We start from the raw sequence: 19,650 nt of genomic DNA on the forward strand, positions 1-19,650 counted from the left end.
CACTACCTAAGAGGCACAGAGCTCCCATCCCATTCCCACAAGATGTCCAGTACACCCCTCTGGGATGCTGAGAGGGGGACCTGGCCCCGCCACCTGCCACCAAAGAACCAGGGCTATTTCTCTGACCATCCACCTCTTGGTGACCCAGAGGAAGAGACTGAGACCTGAAGGGGCAGGGCCTACACACGGCTGTGGCCCCAACCCCCTCTGGAAAACCCTGTCCCAGAGCCACGTCTGCCCTGGTTGAGGCTCAGAGGAAGACACCTTTCTGTTGACAGCAGGCGGGAGTCACTGGACCCCACTCCCTAGGAAATGTCGAGTTTCCCCAACTGCTCAGCATCTTGGATGTGAAGCCGGGTTCTGGAAGGCCTCCAGCAAATGGGCAGAGACAGCGTGATTCGGGGCAGGGGGTGGGGACTAGCCCAGGAAGCTCCTCCCCTTGTACCTCATGTGATGACAGGAAGCTGAGTCCCACAGGAACAGAGGCCTGGCACCAACCCCTGTGCACGACAGTGAAGAGAGCTGCCCACAGCAGAGAACCTGCCATGGAAGATGCCACTTACCAGCTGCACAGTGGCCACTGCCCCGCCTCTCTGTGGCCAAGGTGTGGAGAAATGTTTTCTTAAAACAATGTTAATGGAAGGCCGGCACTGTGGCTCAACAGTCTAATCCTCCACCTTGCGGCGCCGGCACACCGGGTTCTACTCCCGGTTGGGGCGCCGGATTCTATCCCAGTGGCCCCTCTTCCAGGCCAGCTCTCTGCTATGGCCCGGGAAGGCAGTGGAGGATGGCCCAAGTCCTTGGGCCCTGCACCCCATGGGAGACCAGGAGAAGCACCTGGCTCCTGACTTCGGATCAGCACGATGCGCCGGCCGCAGCGGCCATTGGAGGGTGAACCAACGGCAAAAAGGAAGACCTTTCTCTCTGTCTCTCTCACTATCCACTCAGCCTGTCAAAAAAAAAAAAACAAAACAAACAAACAAACAAAAAAAAAAACAATGTTAATGGAAACGTGGAGAAAGAAGAGACCTGGTGTTGTTCTTCAAGTGAACATCAAGCACTAGAACAATGTATCGTCTGGACAGTGGAACACAACCAGAGCCAGGCACCTGGACTCCAGCTCTGTGATAGACGAGCGACTGCTGGCCACGCCCACTCTGAGTCCCCACTAAAGCACTGCCTCCCCTCTGAAGTCCTGGTTCCAACCAATACCAGTGCCCCCCTCCCACGTGCCCACTGCACCCAGCTCCCCTCCACCCAAGTCCCTGGGACTGTGGTCCCCCAGGGCGGAACCTGGAACCAAGGCTTCTCGGGGACCCTCCCAGGGCTCAGCCCAGCATTCAGACCCTGCTAGCTGTTCAACAAAGATTGGACACCAACCACAGGAATGGCTGCCTGGACTCACCCCTGGCTGTAGAGAAGCACAAGTGTCTGAATACAACTTTACTGTGAATCTCAGATTGTAGAAATCAGATATGGGTGAACGAAGCCCTGCAACAATCTTCAGAGAAGCGAGTTTTCTTAGACGTAAGAGGTTTATCGGGTTTCCTGTTCAGCAGGGAACTGCCCTACTGCCCCCCCCCCCATCAAATTCTCTTCCAGCTCGCAGCTTCTAGAACTCTGAGCCACACACCCTTCCCTGACCCCAAAGGAGCCAGAGCAGCATAGGGCCAGGGGACCACACGCCCGTGCGGAGCTGAGGCGGAATGAGACTTCCACTTTATTCTGCTTATAGTTTACCTTCTATAAAACCACAAACTTGGGTACAGAATATATATACCTCATTGAAAAATAAAAGAGACGGGGTCGGCACTGTGGTGCAGTGGGTTGATGGGCCATTTGTGACGCTGGCATCCCATATTAGAGCACCTGTTCATGTCCCGGCTGCTCCACTGCCAATCCAGCTCCCTGCTAATGCACCTGGGAAGGCAGGAGAAGATGGCCCAAGTGCTTGGGCCTCTACCACCCACCTTGGAGCCTGGGAATAAGCTCCTGCCTCCTGGCCTCAGCCTGGCCCAGACCTGGTCGTTGCAGCCATTTGGGGAGTAAACCAGTAAGTAGAAGAGCTCTCTCTGTGTCTCCCTCTATTTCTCCCCCTGTCACTCTTCCTTTCCAACAAATAGTCTTTAGAAGAACTGTTTTTTAAAAAATGTCTAACATGTGTGTGGGATAAATGATTCTCTCCATTCCTGTTCCGAGCCAGTCATTCACCCGTCATGTTTCTGGTGCAGGTTCCACAGTTTCCTGATGCTCAGACAAGCAAAGATGTTGCTATTATCTCCTTTCTTCTTTTGACACAAAACCTTCCCCCTGGAAGCTGTGGACCCCTCTCTGGGAAGTGTGAGCTTCTCACCGTCATGCCAGGCACTGTTCTACACCTTGCTGTTCTGTGCTGCTGTCCTAACATACCTCAGAGACCTTGCCACGTGATGGCACAAAGAGCTGTTGTTTTCATTGATGGCTACGAAGCATTGCTTTATGCAGAGGTGGCACTTTGTTCTACCACTCCTCCACTGAGGGCTCCTGGCTACTTCCACCTTGTCATGCAGGAAATGGCTTGTGCACACACCATCTACAGCGATACAAAAAGACCATTTTGCTTTTCCAGTCCTTGCTTGCTCCGATTTTTTGTCTGTGATGGAGTCTCTCTGAGAACCCTCACTTCTTTCTCACCTCCCTGAAGACGGTTTTCTGAGATCCAAAGCACCCGCAGGAAGGGGCAGAAGTGAGCAGCACAGCCTCCCACCGTGTGGTGCAAGGCTGAGCCTCCGAGTTCTCTGCAACCACCCCCATGCCTCAGCTCACTCCTCTCGCCCCAACCCTACACCCAGACCCAGTGCCCTGGGTGCTGCTCTCAGCAGAGGTTAACAATCACCTCCTGTAGGGTGTTGAACAACCTCACCCTTTCCGACCAGCAGGGGGCAATGCTGTCCACCTCTAGACTGCTAAGTCCCCACAAGCTCTCCAGGAAGCCCTGCGCCTCAGACTAAGAAACACCTGAGTGTTTTAATGATGCGTTTTGATTCATGAGACTGTCTACGCCACTCTCTCCATAATCTCCCCAAGGCCATGACTATAACTATCATCTCCCGTCACCCAGCCTTCAGCTGACCCACTGCCAGTACCCAGGGGGCAGAGCCAGGACTTGGTGGGGGAGCCACTGAGCACAGGGCCCCTCCCACCCCCACTCCAAATGGGAATAAGGAGGTGCACTTCCAGGTCTGCCCTGCTGATGGCTGTCACCCAGGAGTCCCTCTGCCTCCCTGCCCTTGTGAGCATCACAGCACGGACTGGAACCCTGCCCATGTGTGTCCTGCAGCAGCTCTTTCATAAAGAACACAGACATTTCCCTCCTGCGGGTGCACGGGTGTCTTCCAGCCACCGCCGACGTGATGCACAGGGTTGCAGATTTGTGGTTGACACAAGTCATCCTATGGGAGGCAGGCATACTGGGCTCTGCCCACCAAGTCAGAAGACACACACACACACACACACACATCCCTCAGGAGCACATGGCTTCACTGCTGTGGAATCTGACTCACCCACACTTCCTCTTCATCCTCAGCCTGGGCTAAACTGCAGCAGGGAAGCTGGGCACATGGGTAACAGCAGGCACATGCTTTAGCCTTGAAAATGAAGTTGAATCAGTGTGCACATATTCCATTGCACCTGCATGAGCAAATGCCCTGTAGGCACTGGGAAGGCAGGGGTTGGTTCACAAGCCACACGGGGGACTTTCCAGTTAGTCAGGGACAGATGAGGGGCAAGGAAATAAATAAACAGGCATACTACGTGCAGAGGACTTGCTGGTGGGGACACACAGCGCTGTGGTGCGGTGTGACTGCCAGGCCGGGAAGGGCGCCTTTGGCCAGGATCTTCAGGAGGTCCTGTGGGGTGAGACCTGGAGGGTGGGAAGGACTCAGCACAGGGAGGACACTCCCAGCAGGAGCATCAGCAAGTGGGAGGCCCTGAGCAGTGTCCACAGGACAAAGGCGAGCTGGGTTGCTAGATGCAGAGGGCAGAGGAGGGAGGAGCCGGCATGAGCCATGGGTTCAGACAAGCCAGAGCTCTGTGAGCCACCATGAGCATTAAGGACACAGGCACTTTAGTCTACCTGCAATGCAAAGCTTTGAAAGGCTTTCAGTGGGGAAGTTAAGTGCTCTTTTACCCAAGAAAGGTTGACTCAACAGTCTGGCAATGAATGAATGAATGAGCAACTATGGAGCCAAGGAATGTAAGTAACCTATGGCCTTTGGGGGCGCAGGTCATGCCAAGTTCTGAAGGGACATGAGGACAAGAAGCCCAGGACAACACAGAAACTCTAGGACCACACACTACACACTGAACAGAATGAAGAGAACGCTCCTCACTGCTCAGAGAGGCTTCAGCTCTCTGGGACACTCACAAACCCTGCTGGTTGTGTGCCTAGGGGGAGGAGACAGTTGATAGCACACATTCAGCTGACTGCCCAAGGCCTCAGGTGAGCATAGCACCGCACCTGTGAGCCTTTAGCCCTGCAACTGCTCTCAAGCCCCTGGGGGATACCTTACACCCCTTCACCTTCCAAAGCCACCTCACTCCTTTTGGAGATGCAGAAGATGAGGTGCTGGAGATGAAGGATTTTCTCAAGGCAGCAGGAGGAACCCAGCCCTTTCAATTCACACCAAGAAAACAAGAACAGAGGCCGGCTCCCAACCCAGCAATGCTCCCTGTGTGCGCGAGACCACAGCCCTTCCCCGCGGAGTCTCACCCACCTGCACGGCTGCAAGTGCTGCCCTCCCCAAGATCGGGCTGTGGTTTCCACATCTCCCAACCCAGCACCTGGATGGAGCTGGGCAAAGCAGTTGTCCACAAAAGGCAAGAAAAAGGTGAAGGAGGGTGACGAGCCGTCACAGTCAAGGGCACTGAAGCCAGATACATAACCCCAGGTTCCTCTCCAGATTCTACTACCTGCTAGCCCCTGACCTTGGACATGTGTTCTAACGCTGTGGAACCTCAGTCTCCTGTTATCTAAATGGCAGGTAAAAGGCACAGTTCATACACTTGTGGATGGACTTAATAAGACCGCATGTATGAGAGGTTCAGCTCACAGAAGTTGGTAGTCAACAGCATTTCTATCAATATGAGAGATGGTGGGGGTAGTGGCATAGTGGGTAAAGTCTTTGCCTGCAATGCTGGCATCCCATATGGGTGCCGGTTTGAGTCCCGACTGCTCCACTTCCAATCCAGTCCCTGCTAATATGCCAAGTACTTGGGCCCTTGCACCTATGTAGGAGACCTGGGAGAAGCTCCTAGCTCCTGGCTTCAGCCTGGCTGGGCCCTGGCAGTTGCAGCCATTTGAGGAATGAACCAGCAGATGGAAGATCTCTCTTCTCCCTCCCCCTCCCGTTCCCTCCCTTCTCTCTCTTTCTCTCTCTCTCTCTCTCTCTCTCTCTCTCTCTCTCCCTCCCTCCCTCCCTCCCTCTCAGTCTGCCTTTCAAATAAACTAACTCTTTAAGAAAAAAGGGGGGCGGTAACTGAGTGTGCTGGCGCTGGGTACTCCCAGCACTCATGCAAATGAGCATCTGGCACACTCCCGTTAAAAAAGATGAAGCTTTGGATGCTTTCGGAAGATTCCCATTTTTTCCCAACAGAGTTTTCTGCATCACTCTCAAATTAACAGAAAATCCTGTCCCACCGGGTCCCCAGCACCAAGGTCCCAGGGGAGCCACCTTCCAGCTCCCACAGCAGGACACCTCTCAGTGGTGACAGGTGTTGCGGTGAGCAGCTTGTGGCTTGGGCCTTGAGAGCCCAAGTTGTCACCTCCCTGGGCAGCGCCCCCTCCTCTCTCAGTGCCCAAAGACAACAGAAAGAGTATCATGTGGCCAGGCACTGGGCAGAGTTTTGGCGACAACTTACCTGTGGCCATGGGAGTGATCCGTGGTGGCAAAGGCGTGGCCGGGGCTTAGATCTGCCTTGTCTGAGCCCCACAGCTGGCAGGGGTAATTAGGGACCTCTCCCGCCTTGCCTCCTCCCATTACGGCTCCTACAGTTTCTCCACTTGCACCTCCTAGAGTTACAGCATCACAGAGCGGGTGACAGTGCCCAACAAGTCCTCCTCCAGCCAGAAAGCCTGGGGCTGGGTTGCCAAACTGTGAGCCACCTCCTGGGTCCTGGGGGTGCAGTAACCTAGAGAAGCAGGTGCAACCCAACTCCCTGCTCCCTTCTCTCTCAACATAAGAAAGAGTTGTGCAGGCACACACCCATGTGCACACCTATACCTGTGTAGATGGCCATGCCTGTGTGCACACATACACCACCACACAGGTATGAGCCCTGGTGCCCATGTACAAATCCCTTCTCTCCACAAATATTCCATCAGTATCAGCTATGTGGCCCAGGTACTGTGCCAGGCAGGGAGGGCCCAGAGGAGAGTGGGACAGGAAAGAAAGGCCTGGTCTCTGGAGAGATGCAGACCTAAGTTCCCTCCCCAGGGCACCTCCTCTCCACCACCCACTGCCATTGCTCCTCTTACTTAGGTCACACTGGGGCCCTGCTCTGCTTCTGTTGAGTCCAGCACAAACAGGCCATTAGATGGATTCGTTCCATGACTGTCTGATTTACTTGATGGGGAGTAAAAAACTGTCACATGTCACTTAGCGGTGGGGACACGTGCTGAACCACACAACTGCATCCTTGTATGAACATCACAGCATGCACTTACACAACCGAGACAGCCACCACGTCTCTGGACCACATGAGCTTACAGGATGCACCATCCGTCGTCGACTAAAACCCTGTTAGGGGGCACAGAGTCCGGCAGACCCACAGTGCCAGCGTGGAAAGAGCAACCAGCAGCCCAGCCTCCCGTCCTCCACCATGCACACGGGGCGGGAGCTGCTTTCCCACATTTCCCTTTAGGCTTCTTCGCATTGGTTTGTGTCTCCCCCTCTCTCCTGCTTCCACCGATTCCAGAAACAGTCATGGAAGCGTGTGTGCATCCTGTCCCCAGGTGCTCGGCCAATGCAGTCCAAGCGAGCAGTGCACCCAGCCATGGTGCCTGCTCTGTCCCTGGCTAGGAGCAGTGATGGCCTCGGTCAGCCGGCAGTTCACACACGTTTCCCCAGGGCACTCTGCCAGTGTGTGACCAGGCGCTGTGATGCTGCACCCACTCACCCACCACTGGCCTGGGGTCAGGCAGCACACAGCCTGCCTATGACCACGTCCTCCGGGACAGAACCTGGGAAGCTGGGAGGCAGGCCTGGACACCCCCACCCCCACTTCAGACGCAAAGTGCACATATGGCCCTCCCCCCTATCTTGGGGGAGGTTCTGTCTAAAGTCCTCCCGAAGATTCAGATTGTCTGACAAATCACGTTCTAGACTACTGCGGCGAGAAAGGGCCGGGCATGTGCATCATTACCCCCAGACAACAGCTTCATTACGCTGAAAGGGAGGTTTGCAGAGGCGCGAGCTCCGTCACTGACCTGGGCCTCTCACTCCCCCATTGTCTGTGGGCTCTGAGGCTCTCGCTCCAAACCATATGGTCCGTGGGGGCACCGCCCACAGCCTTCCGGGGAAAGTGGCCCTGTCAGAGAGCAGTGGGGGCGAGCCAGGTGCCATCCCGGAAAGGGGCTCAACCTGGGCTGGGGGATCCAAAGCCGCAGAGCAGAGGAGGCTGAGCCCTCCTCCGAAGGGCCTGGGAGGGGAGGGGGAGGCTCTGAAGCCAGAGGGCAGAGAGAAGAGCCTTGCCGTTTGACCCCTGGAGCCCCTCAGCATCTTGGTGAAGCAAGCCCCGGAGGTAGCTGTGCGTGTGCTAAATCCGCCCTCTCTTCACCGTGGACCCCAAGTATTTGCAGACCCCTCCCGCAGAGCCCACAGAACCCAGCATTCCTCCCGTGGCGCCAGTAGGAACACCTGCCACAGGGCAGGCAGAGCTCAGAGACCCCCAATCCCCTTCTCCACTCCCCCAAACCCTGAAACCCACGTTGTATTTCATAGGACTGTCATGGTTACAAGGGATTGTGGGAGCAGGGCCAGCAGAGCAGCCCCACCATGATCTCTGCAAAATCCCCTCTCTGAAACTTCACCCAGCCTTTGCAAGATTCCACAGACATGGGGATGACCCAGAACCTTGCCCCATCGCCCTGCAGCCACAGGGGCGCCGGCATGGGCCTGGGTCTCCTAGCAAGAAGGGTCCCATGTGGCCCCTGTGAAGCCGAGACCCTGGTGGCGTCCAGCTCTCAGAGCGCAGTCCCGGGAAGGAACTCCTTATCATCAAGAAGTGGCCGGTGCGGGCCTCCGGTCTCCAAGAGCAGGCGAGGAAAGCGCCTCCCTCGTGGCCGGGCGGATTAGGGCTGGGATTAACATTTTAAACTCGGCCAGACTTTCTGACTCAGAGATCCTGGCTGGCTAATCGTATTACTCTCCCCGGGATTATTGCGTCTCTCTCTCTGCAGAACAGACTCTAAAATCAAATTGATGAAAGCTGCCCCAGCTTCCTCCTCGCTCCTTGCCGGGAGGGGGCCGTGGCTTCTCCGAGAGACGACTTTGAAGGTCCAATCTCGCCCTCCCCTCTCTCCCTCCCCCCGCCCCCGCGTCCGCGCCGGGCGGCGGGAAGGGAGCCGGCGACAGGGGTCCTTTATTCCCGCCCACGCCAGCCCCTAATTCCTGGTAATTTATCCCATATTAAAACTTCTTTAAGTAAGAATGGACAAGCACTCGCACCTGCTATGCAAATGCGGCCAAATCCAGCCCGGGCCGCGGGGCGTGCGCCCGGCACAGCCCCGCAGATGGAGCCGGCCCGGGGCCGACAGATTGCGCCGCGCCCCCGGCCGGGGGCGGGCCCGGCGGGGAGCGCCGCAGACGACGCCCCGGGGGACGGCCTGCGCCCTCGGCCGTCCCCAGCTCGTCCTCTTCTTGCAGCCCTTTGTTGTGTGTGTGAGGAACGCCCGCTTTCGGAATCCGCCCTCCTCCGGCCCCGCACGCCCCGGGAGGGGCCCGAGTCTCCCGAGCGCCGCGCTTCCCCGCCGCCTCCGGCCCCAAGTGCGTGCCGCGGCCCGAGAGCCGCCGCATGACGCGGATTAGCGCGCCGGGGACTCCTGAACAGCGCCCGGCCTCACGTGGCTGCAGCCCGCGGTGCGCTCGCCTCGCGTGCCGCCCTGATCCGCGCACGCGGCTCCGCGCCCGGGACCCGCGCGCCCCCCGCGCCGCAGCTCTGGCCTCCCTAGTGCCCGCACCATGGGAGTAGCGGCGGCTCGAGGGTCGCCTAAGCAGGGCTCGCGGGAGAACCCCGTCTTGCAGCCGAGGGGTCTTTATCCGTGACTCCATAAAAGGCTTCGTGGACCGCGGGCTCCCCGGGGCCGGCGTCCCAAAGAGATGCAAAGCGATAAATGCATTGTCCCGCGGCCGCCCCGGGCTCGTCCCTTGGGGGCACGGGCACAGAGGCGCTTCCCTCGCTTTCTAACGCGCGGAGAGCACCAATAACTCATGTATGTTATAATTCTTCATCGCCCCCAGGTAGTCTGGGAAAACCGGCCGAGATGAAAATGCCAGAAAGTTATGGTAAAGCTTAAGATGCGGCCGAAGTCGCTTTCTTTGCCCCTGCTGCGAGTGTTTGAATAAGAAGAATGCTCCAGGACTGTAAGGAGCCCAAGGAAGGAAGAAGACAAAAGATTTTCAGAAAAAGGTTTAGCCAGAAGACAAGGCAAGTGCGACTGAAAGGAGAAAAAAAGCATTTACAATGGAACAATAAGTGTACTAATCGCTTTGATATATTATACAAGCCCAAAGACCCAAAACATTGTGTAATTATTTATAAATGACTTCTCCACTCCTGTGGATAATGCAGAGGAAAGAATAAAACTGCAGGCTACTCTCTAAACTATTTCTAAATAGACCTGGTTCAAAAGAAGGCAGGGGGGGTTGAAATAAAATAATTAATGGTGGATTTTATGGTTGTCTCATTAAAACATTTTAATTACTACAAACAAAATGCGTTTGTGTTCGAACCTAACGTGAATTCATGTAGCCAAGCGTTAAGGGAGAGAAAGACAGAAGGAATACACTTGAGCTATTTCTGCGTTTATTTTCTGAATCCTTTCCATAAACCAGTCGTTGCATTCCATTAGGATAAATTTCACTGTGGCTTCTTTTGTACAACCAGAAGAAAGCACCCTCACACAGTTTTTCCCACACTGGACCCATTAGCATGGGGGGGGAGGGGGCCCGGGCGAGAGTTTTTAATCTCTACCGATGACATTCTTAAGAATTCAAAAACATGAAGCAGGCAAAAATGAAACTGCTCCTGAAAATGAACTCTGGCTTTAGCAACTTCCTGTGGCAGGTGCAGCGCGGACTGGGGGAGCTAAATCTACTACAGCAACAGCAGGGCCACGGTTTTTGTTGGATTTTTTTTTTTTTTTTCATCTGAGCCCAGATTTAGCTTCCAGATATCCACTAGAGCAAAACTCCTGCGACTTTGCAGCCGGTTCTGGATTGATCTGTAGCCTCTAGCAGCTGATGTGAAAATGACTCCAGGCCTCACTACTGAGGCACGGTGGGGGCTGGCACCTCCTCCCACTCCCTCTTGGGCTCTGGCTGCACCCTCAAGGGCCCTCCCTCCACAATCGCGCATACCCCCATCGCTTGGGGCACAAAAAGGACATTGTTTCCCCCTAAGACTGGCCCAAACGGTGGCGGTAAACGCACTTCAAACCCAGAGCCAGCCCGAGCGTGCACCGTCCCCCAACAGCAGCGTGGGCTGGAAGACACATCACACTTGCAAAGCCCTTGTGGGCTGAAGTTCCTTGGCTGCAGCCTGCCCTGGCGGCGGTCGTCCGGGAAGGCACTTCTTGCCCTTCCTAGAATAAAGCAGGCTTGCACGCGGGCTTCCACGGAGACCAGATTCATCTCACACGTCGGCAGATTGAACACAACCAAACACAGCAGTGCACAATGGCAGGGCATATCAAGCAGACATCTCTGAGGTGGGAAATGCATACAGACGGCACTGTATTTAGCAGGGCAGGGGCCGAGGGGGCCTCCACGGATTTCTGGAAACCATGGATAATTTGCCATTTTCCTTGCTCTGTCACTGAAAGACCCCTCTGTTTCCCCCCTCCTGCCTTGTTTCCCCCTCCCCCTTACCCCCCTTTCCACAACTGTCATGGATCATCAGTAAAGAAAATAGGGAATTGTTTCTCCTCTCCAACCCCACCCTGTTGCTCTTAGCCAGCGACACAACCGGGCATCCGCGGGTGCACTTAACAGCACGCTCAGACAGGACCGCGCCAGCCTCTGCGTGACAGCAGCCCCTGTCCCCTCCCCTTGAGTAAGGGCACCTTCTCCTTCCTTTTTCTTTTTTCTTACAATGATTTCAACTTTTTCTTTCTGAGAGATGCTACTCCTCCCGCCCCCAGGTAGCTCCAGAAGGCAGAGGATGCTGAAGTCCCACAGTCCTGTTTGGAAGCAGCCTCACCCGGTGCACCATTACCCGTCGAGGCTGGCATGGCCCGGCAGCTTTATAAATTCGGTGCAGTGCAGCGCCCTGCCCCTAGCACCTGAGTGCTGAGAGCGCCCGTGCTACTCGCCGATCATAAACTGCGGCTGAGAGTTCATGTGTGCTATTTTTTAAATACAGCCTTGGAACCTCACAAGACGTGCACACACATCCCACAGCACTGCTGAAGTTCATGTCCTGTCTAAGCAACTAGAAGGGATGGGAATGCTCAACCTCAGTCAACAAAGCTTGGGGCGGGTGGGGGTAATGGGATGGTGACCCCTCATCCAATCGTCATCCCAGTACTTGTAATCACACGACTAACCTCGCAAACTAGTTCCCTTTACAGCGTCTCTAAAAGGTCGTCTTTCAACCTCGCTTCTGGGTTTGTGAAAGCTGAAAGAGGAGGCGGCAGGCAGGCCGTCTGACCCAACCCTGCATCCACAAAAGGGCTCAAAGACCTCAGACACAAACGCCAAATGGGGTCTGCGCGTGGTCAGTGGTGTGAGGAAGATACTTGCCCACAACTGAAACCTGGACTCATCTCTGGCTCTCCAAGCCTACCGTCATCATAATTCCAAGCTCATCTCTAAACCCTGAAACAGTCGTGTGAATGCACAGGCTGCTTTGTGTTTACATGTGCTGATCACATTGATTTATTACACATGAGACCTCACATTTTACCACCCCTCACACACACACACTGCTATTTTGGTCTGCCCTCATTTAAGAAGAAAAAGCCACCAAGATTCCCAAGAGATCCTGGGAGTATCCGATGCCTAGGCCCACCCAAGGGCCCCTCCCTACCTCCCATTCTAAAGAAAGCTGGTTCCTCCACCTGTGTGTTGACTTCAGAAAACTCCTTTGGATAAGGACATGAAATCACCTGCCTGCTGGTCTCAATAGGACTCCAGGGCTGCCTGGAGCAGGCGTGCACCTGCCAGCCGGCCTCTGAATGCCTTTCAGGGGTCCTTCCCTCCCCTGCCTTCCCAGGCTCTGAGCCACCGGAGGACCCTAGTCCTGGTATCACTTGGAGCACCTCTGAGCTGTCATATAAATGTGCCCAACCTGCCTCATGGGTTTAGATGCGCCCAGGTCAGGAGAAAGGATGCCAAAACCAGAAACATATTCTAGTAAGGATGAGTTGGCCCTAGGCATTTGCCAGTGGCGACTTCAACTTGTGGTGCACATTTTCAGAGATTCTGAAAATGTGACCACAGTGTGAGAAATTCTGATGTCATCCTTGGCCCTGAGGACCATCTGCTTCCACCACCCACCCCTGCCTCCCAGCAGACCCGCAGCTGGCTGTCTCCCACATCACGCAGCCAGAACACCTGTGCAGTGCTCAACACCTGCTGGGAGTGGGCTTACTACCCGTCCTTCCCACCTTATTACCCTCTGAGAATGAGGGTTTCCATAGATGTACTCAGGCACTGGACTTGGGGGCATTTTGCAGGCAGGAGAAACCTTCGCCTGTCCCAGAGGGGTATACATCCTCCGTGAAGCAGCCCTGCCTTTCCCCCTTGGCAGAAAGTCCTTGGCCCCATTCTCATCTGGCCACAGTCACCTCCACCCTCGGTGGGTCACTTTTAGAGCGCACTTCTGAAAAGCCCAAGCAGCAAGGTCTAATGTCCATGGAGAAGCCGGGCCGCCTGCCTGCTCAGCTCAACTCAGAGGGAAGAGGGGACAGCGGCAGGAGAAAGCAGAGACCCCTGTTGGCTCATGGCGTGTCCTTGTGTACACGGGAAGAGGTGCCCTCTCTGGACAGGCGTAGCTCACGTTCTGGTGTGTGGCTTGGCAGGTGGTAGGGAGACTAGATTTTATCCCCCACTCAGACCCTGTGCCAAATGCCCTTGTACTGAGAACCGGAGGCACAACCGCAAGTGACCGCCCTGCTCAGAGAGAGCCACAGGAGCGGGGGACAAAGATAGATAAAGAGAGGCCACCGCGACAACTGAAGGCCTGCCATGGCTGCCGGGTACCCCCTGCCCCCTGGGTCCCCACAGAAGCCCCATCCACCTGTGGCCACCAGTCACCCCACTTCTCCCTTCTGCTTTCAACTGGCTGTTCAGGTGCCCGGCAGCCGAAACAACCCACACACGTCTACGCTGATGGACCCTGGCCATGCCAGTTGTCTCTTCCAGGAGTCTGGGAAAGGAGCTGCAGTGGGTTAAACAGTGGTCGCCCAAGAGACGCGGCCACCTAGAACTCAGGATGCAACCTTTGGGGGTGTAATTAAAGTAAAGAGATCAGAATAGACTGGGCCTTAAATCCAAGTGTCCCTTCAAACAGCGGAGGAGGAGACACAGGCAGACCAAGGGGAAGACCGTGTGGGGACAGGAAGCAAGGCAGGTGCCTACTGAGGCCCCGGGGAGGGTGATCAGGAGAGGGGTGTGGGCAGATGTTCCTCAGAGCCTCCAAAGGCGGTGCCCCTGCAGACACCGTGGGCTTGGACTTCCGGCCGCCTGAATGGGACGGAAGAAAGTGCTGTGACTTCAGGCCACGCAGTTGCTGGTATTTTGTTGCATCAGTTCGGAACAATAAAAACACAGGGTCCGGAACAATAAAAACACAGGGTCCAGATGTGTCAGAGGGGACCCACGGAAGCCCCAGGGAGAGAAGCCAAGGCCAGCTCAGGGGAGGCCGCTGAGCTCCTGCTGGCTCTCACAAGGGCCAGCAGCCCCTGGGCTCCTGAGACGCCCCCAGAAGGCACCCAGCACCCCCCCCCCCAAGACATTCCGGAACCGGCAGGTTTACTGCGCCAAGAGAAGCTTCTGCCAGAGGGTCCACCACGTGCGGGCCGCCTTCCTGGGCCGGCGGGTACCCCTGTGGGCCCCCTCCAAGAGATGCAGGCACAGGAACTCAGGGGTGGCATTGGAGGGGGCAACGTCCAGGAGATGCCCGAGGGGAGGGGGTTCCCAGCAATGGGCAGTGAGGGGTTGGGTAACAGCCAAGGGAGCTGGGTGAGGCGAGCACTCACTCCGACACAGGACCTCACCGCATTCCGGGCCCAGGCGAAGACCAACAGCCTGTCCCGTTTCTTTACCACGCTCGTGTCCGTGAGCAACATGATTTTTCAAGGGCTCCGAGGACGATTGCCATCACCATCACTCATCGGCCGCGCGGTTACGAAAGCGCCTAGCCAAGTTCAGCCCTCCCAGAGCAGCTGCGGGTCCTATTTTACAGACGAGGGAAAAGTCGAGTTCCAGGAGGTTCAATCGCTTGCCCAAAGTCACGCGGCCCCGAGCAGCCCGAGAGGGGACGCGAACTCACACTCCCAGCCAGCTCCGGGTTTCGGCAGCTTGCCCGCGCCCCGCCTCCCCTGCCCGGCCCAGCGAGGGGCGCCCGGACTGCCCGCTAGGAGCGTGCCTCGGCCGCTAATCGCCGCCGCCCCCGCCTCCGATTCACTGCCGGGAGACGCCCGGCCCGCTGAGCCCGAGCCGGCTCCCGGGTCCCGGCGACGCCGCCCATTGGCCAGCGGTAATTACGGGCACGCTCCGGCCGGGGGAGGGGCGCGGGCGGCCTCCCGCGAGCATAAATTATGCAAATACCCGGGCGCCGCACGGGGCTGACCTGCCGCCGCGCTCCTTTCACCGGGGCTGCCGCGGGGGCGAAGGTGGCAGGGGAGGGGGGGCGCCCATTGTTGCGCCGGGTACTTAAGGGGTCCTGAGGCCGGTCGTGTGCCACACTCGGCGCTCACACGAGCTGATCTGATCGCCGGCGACATCACTCGGGAGACCGGCCGGGCGCGTGGCCCCTGCAGGCGAGGCCAAGTTCCCCGTGCGCCCCTGCGCCCTTCCGGGCCCGCGCGCCCGCACTGGGCAGAGAGTAACCCCGGGCCGTTCGGGACATAAGTGCGCCCCAGCGGCCGCGCCCTCAGCCCCGGCGGGCTCCTGCTCTCTAGGCGCCCTCTCGTCCGTCCGTGCGTCCGGCTCAGCGCCAAGATGCCAGCGCCTCTGGAGACCTGCCTGTCCGACCTCGACTGCGCCAGCAGCAGCGGTGGCAGCGGCGGCCACCTGTCCGGTTTCCTCACCGACGAGGACGACTGTGCCAGGCTCCAGCCGCCGGTCTCGGCCTCGGGGCCGCCCGCGCCGGCCCGCAGGAGCGTGCCTGGGGTCTCCGGGGCGCCGGGCGTTGCGGACGCGCAGGACCATGAGCAGGAGCGGCGGCGGCGCCGTGGCCGCGCGCGCGTGCGTTCCGAGGCGCTGCTGCACTCGCTGCGCAGGAGCCGGCGGGTCAAGGCCAACGACCGCGAGCGCAACCGCATGCACAACCTGAACGCGGCGCTGGACGCGCTGCGCAGTGTGCTGCCCTCCTTCCCCGACGACACCAAGCTCACCAAGATCGAGACGCTACGCTTCGCCTACAACTACATCTGGGCCCTGGCCGAGACCCTGCGCCTGGCGGATCAAGGGCTGTCCGGGGGCGGCGCCCGGGAGCGTCTCCTGTCGCCGCAGTGCGCCCCCTGCCTGCCCGGGCCCCCGAGCCCGGCCAGCGACGCCGAGTCCTGGGGTTCCGCGCCCGCCGCCTCCCCCTGCGCAGCCGCCGCCTCGCCACTGTCCGACCCCAGCAGCCCGGCCACCTCCGACGACTTCGCCTACGGCCCTGGCGACCCCCTCTTCTCCTTCCCCAGCCTGCCCAAGGACTTCCTCCACACAACGCCCTGCTTCATCCCTTACCATTAAGCCCTTGGTAGACGCGGCCGCCACCCCCGCCCCCAGGCCGTCGGGACCCCAGCTGCCTCCCGGGGGCGCCGGGAGGAAGCGAGGGCTCGAGGGGGGCGGTGGATACCGGAGCCCTGCGCCCCCGCCGGCTGCGCCCGGTCCGTTTGCGCAGCCCTCAGCCCCGGGGCCCCTGCTGCCCGCCCCGAGTCGGACTTGGCTTTTGCACTTTGTGAACTCCACAAAACCGCCTTTGTGGCGGGCCAGGAGCTGACCCCGGCCAGCACTCCAGTGTGATTTAGAAAAGCGACGGATCAGCCCCCGAAGACGAGGTGAAAAGTCAATTTTACAATTTGTAGAGCTCTAATGAAGAAAAACGAGCATGAAAATTCGGTTCGAGCCGGCTGACAACACGATGAAGAGGCTGGAAAGGGCGGCGACGAGGAGGGGGCTCCGCGCACCCCTGCAAGCGCCGGGCTGCAGAGTGCTTTAATTTATTCGAGATGCTTCGTTCATATGAAAGTGTATTTTTGTACATAAAGAGTTTATTCTATTATTATGAACTATCAAAGTTTACATTTTTGTACTGCAAATGGTCGGTGTAAATAAAAAAAAAAGTAAAAATTTAAAAAAAAAAAAAAAGTCCCCGGTTTCTGGCCTACTGCTGGTGTCTCCATCCCTCCTTCCCTACCCCCCATCCCCGCCGCCGCCGCCGCCGCCGCTACGCCGCCGCCAGTGGCTCAGCCCCTGCTGTGAACACGACCCCACCCAGCTCCAGCCTCCAGTCCGGTTCCAAAACAACCAAAAATTAAAACGTGCCTGATTTCCCCCTCGAGACGGATAAAGACAGACCCGGGTGTTCGGGCTCCGTCTTTTCCTTTCTCCTTGTAAACTCCAGGGGGATCTTTCAGGCCCCCGTGAACCAACCAATTAAGACTTTTTAGTGGGGAATTAGCCCCGCACGCGCAGCTACCTGTAGAGGTAGGGGCGGTGGGAGAGTCTTTCTTTTCAGGGGCTCCACGTCAGCTGGCTCTGTTTCAAAGAGAGGGGATTAGGGAGATCAATGCAGTGTGACCACTGGCGAGGAAGTCCCGGTGACAGGTGGGCCTGGGCTGGGCAAGCAGAAGGGGCCACTCTCCCAACAGCCTACTTACAGAGGGGAATTCTCTTGGAAACAATGCCTCCTAATCGTGGTCCATTGAGACGGGGTTCACACTGGCTGTGAGGCGCGGGACACACCGTGCTGGTGTGGTGTTCCTGAGTGGGGTATGCAGCTGCTGCAAATTGTGAGCTAGGGTGCCTGCACCCTCCCCCACACCCGGACCCCCACCACCACCACCTGAGCGCGCGCGCACACACAGGCACACACCCACTGAGGCTCTGAGTGGGAGGGCGAGTGACGCTTGCAGAGGGAGGCACGGGTGCGGGGTTTGCTGGCTGCGTCCTGGGGCCCATAGCCAAAGATTGGGGCTGCTCCCAGAGAAATCACTGCCCACGCTCGGTGGGGATCTTCGCTGCGGCGTGTGTGTGTCTGTTGTCTGCCAATTCTCTCCAGGCACCAGCCAGCGGCAGCTCTTGTTTTAAGTCTCAGAATGTGGATTTTACAAGAGAGAGTTCCTGAAACGTTGCTGCCTGTTCCCCAGCTCACAAGTTGACCCAAAGGCCATTCTCCCCTCTGCCCTCCTTCCCACCTCCCGCCTGGCACTTGGCTGACTTGTTCCATGATTTTCATAAAGACAATTACTTAGCCTGGGAGTGGGGTTGTGCAAGTGAGCCCAGGAAAATGGCGTTCGGCTGCATTAGGGAAATATCTGCGTTGGGGGTAAACAGAAGCAGAGGCCAGAGGGAAGCTATTGAGCACAGCTCTCTTTGTTCAAGGCTTGTCTCTCTGCCCATGGACTGGCCTTGCTGAGTTGGAGCCACAGGTTCATTCATTGGGTCCCCAGCAGGCACTGCTAACCCCACCCAGGACAAGGTGCACTCCTTCAGACTAAAAAGGCTACTTTGCAAAAGATCCTGGAAATTCAGATTCTTTCTCTAACTCTAGCACACACAGAGTCCTCCAGGAAAAGCGTCAGAACTCATGAAAGCTGAAAACAGAATCACTTCTGCTAAAAAAAACTCCAGAGAAAAGTCCGTCTCTGCAAGCATCCAACCTGGCCCTGCACTGTTGTCTGCCTCAGAATGAATTCGGTCAACTCACTTTGCGGTTTCCTAGACCAGAAGCTCAGACGGTCTGCAGGGGAATTCTCTGCTCTGCCTCACATGGGGTGCCTGGAAGTGACTCCCTCCAACTTTGTAAGCGGCCCAGGGCCAGACCTGCGAGGAGCTAGGCCCCCTCTGCAGGCTTTTCACCAGTGACATAGGTGCAGCTGTCTGGAACAGAGGAAAAGAGCCGATTGCCTTCATCACCGTCCAGGCTTACTGGGACAAGCACCAGCCAACCTTTCAAGTAGGAGCCGTGGTTCAGCTGCCTTACAGGGGAGCACCAGAGAAGAATAGCAAACCACGCATGTTCTCTGTTTTGTTGCCACAATAGAATTACAACCCAAAAGCACCTTTCCAAAATAAGAGTCTTCAGCGACATCCTTTGCTGGGGGAGCCCCTGCCCTTGCCAGCTAATACCACTCTAAGGAAGAAAACATGTGAGCCCTTCAAAAAATTAATAGAAAGTGCATGTTATGAAAAAAGTATGCAGGGACTTCACAAATGTAAGTTTAGCTTTTGAATTCTAATTCTGTTTTTTCCACAAACTTTGGAACTCTCAAACTGAAGGACAGTGATTTAAAATGTTTATCCCACGGGCTGGCATTGTGGTACAGTGAGTCATGCTGCCACCTGTAATGCTGGCATCCCCTGTCGGCACCAGCTCGAGTTCCAGCTGCTGCACTTCTGATCCAGCTCCCTGCTGATGACCTGGGAGAGCAGTGGAAGATGGCTCACATGCCAGGAGTCCCAGATGAAGCTCCTGGTCATCTGGGCAGTGAACCAGCAAAGGAAGATCTCTATGTCTGTCTGTCTGTTTCTCTAACTCTGATTTTTCTTTTTTAAAAATATTTATTTATCTAACTCTGATTTCATATAAATTAATTAATTAATGTTAAAAAATATTTATCCCAGAGCAGATGTTTAGCCATGACCATGCTCCAGGGCCGGCAGCAGCTTAAGCTGCCACTTCAAACACCTGCCTGGGATCAAGTCCCCCTCCGCTTCAAATCCACAGAAGCAACAAATGATGGCTCAAGTACTTGGGTCCCAGCCTCTCACGTGGGAGACCCGGATGGAGTTCCTGGCTTCAACCTGTGGACTAGCCAAAGCCTGGTTGTTGGTGTCAATTGAAGGTGAACCATCAGATGGAGATGCTTCTGTCTCTCTCTATATCACTCTGCCTTTCAAATAAATAAATAAAAATAAACTTGTACTTTCTTTTAATGTATTAAGTGGAGGATATTCTTATGTCTAATAAGTTATAGTTATGTCTAAGTGCTCACAAAAGATGTATCATTCTTGG

At 56.5% G+C, this 19,650-nt stretch overlaps 1 protein-coding gene across 1 annotated transcript; it reads left to right on the forward strand.

The window, feature by feature from the left end:
• Nucleotides 1-15,422: 15,422 nt before the first annotated feature.
• NEUROG1 (neurogenin 1) lies at nt 15,423-16,163 on the forward strand. Its single transcript, XM_062189763.1, has one exon. It carries the CDS (start codon nt 15,423-15,425, stop codon nt 16,161-16,163), a length of 741 nt encoding a protein of 246 aa, XP_062045747.1.
• Nucleotides 16,164-19,650: the final 3,487 nt, after the last annotated feature.

The sequence above is a fragment of the Lepus europaeus genome, chromosome 4 (assembly GCF_033115175.1).
Source record: "Lepus europaeus isolate LE1 chromosome 4, mLepTim1.pri, whole genome shotgun sequence".
Lineage (NCBI taxonomy): Eukaryota > Metazoa > Chordata > Mammalia > Lagomorpha > Leporidae > Lepus > Lepus europaeus.

What these genes read in the sequence shown, in the direction of transcription:
- NEUROG1 (XM_062189763.1), top strand. Translation starts at nt 15,423, where the DNA reads ATGCCAGCGCCTCTGGAGACCTGCCTGTCCGACCTCGACTGCGCCAGC.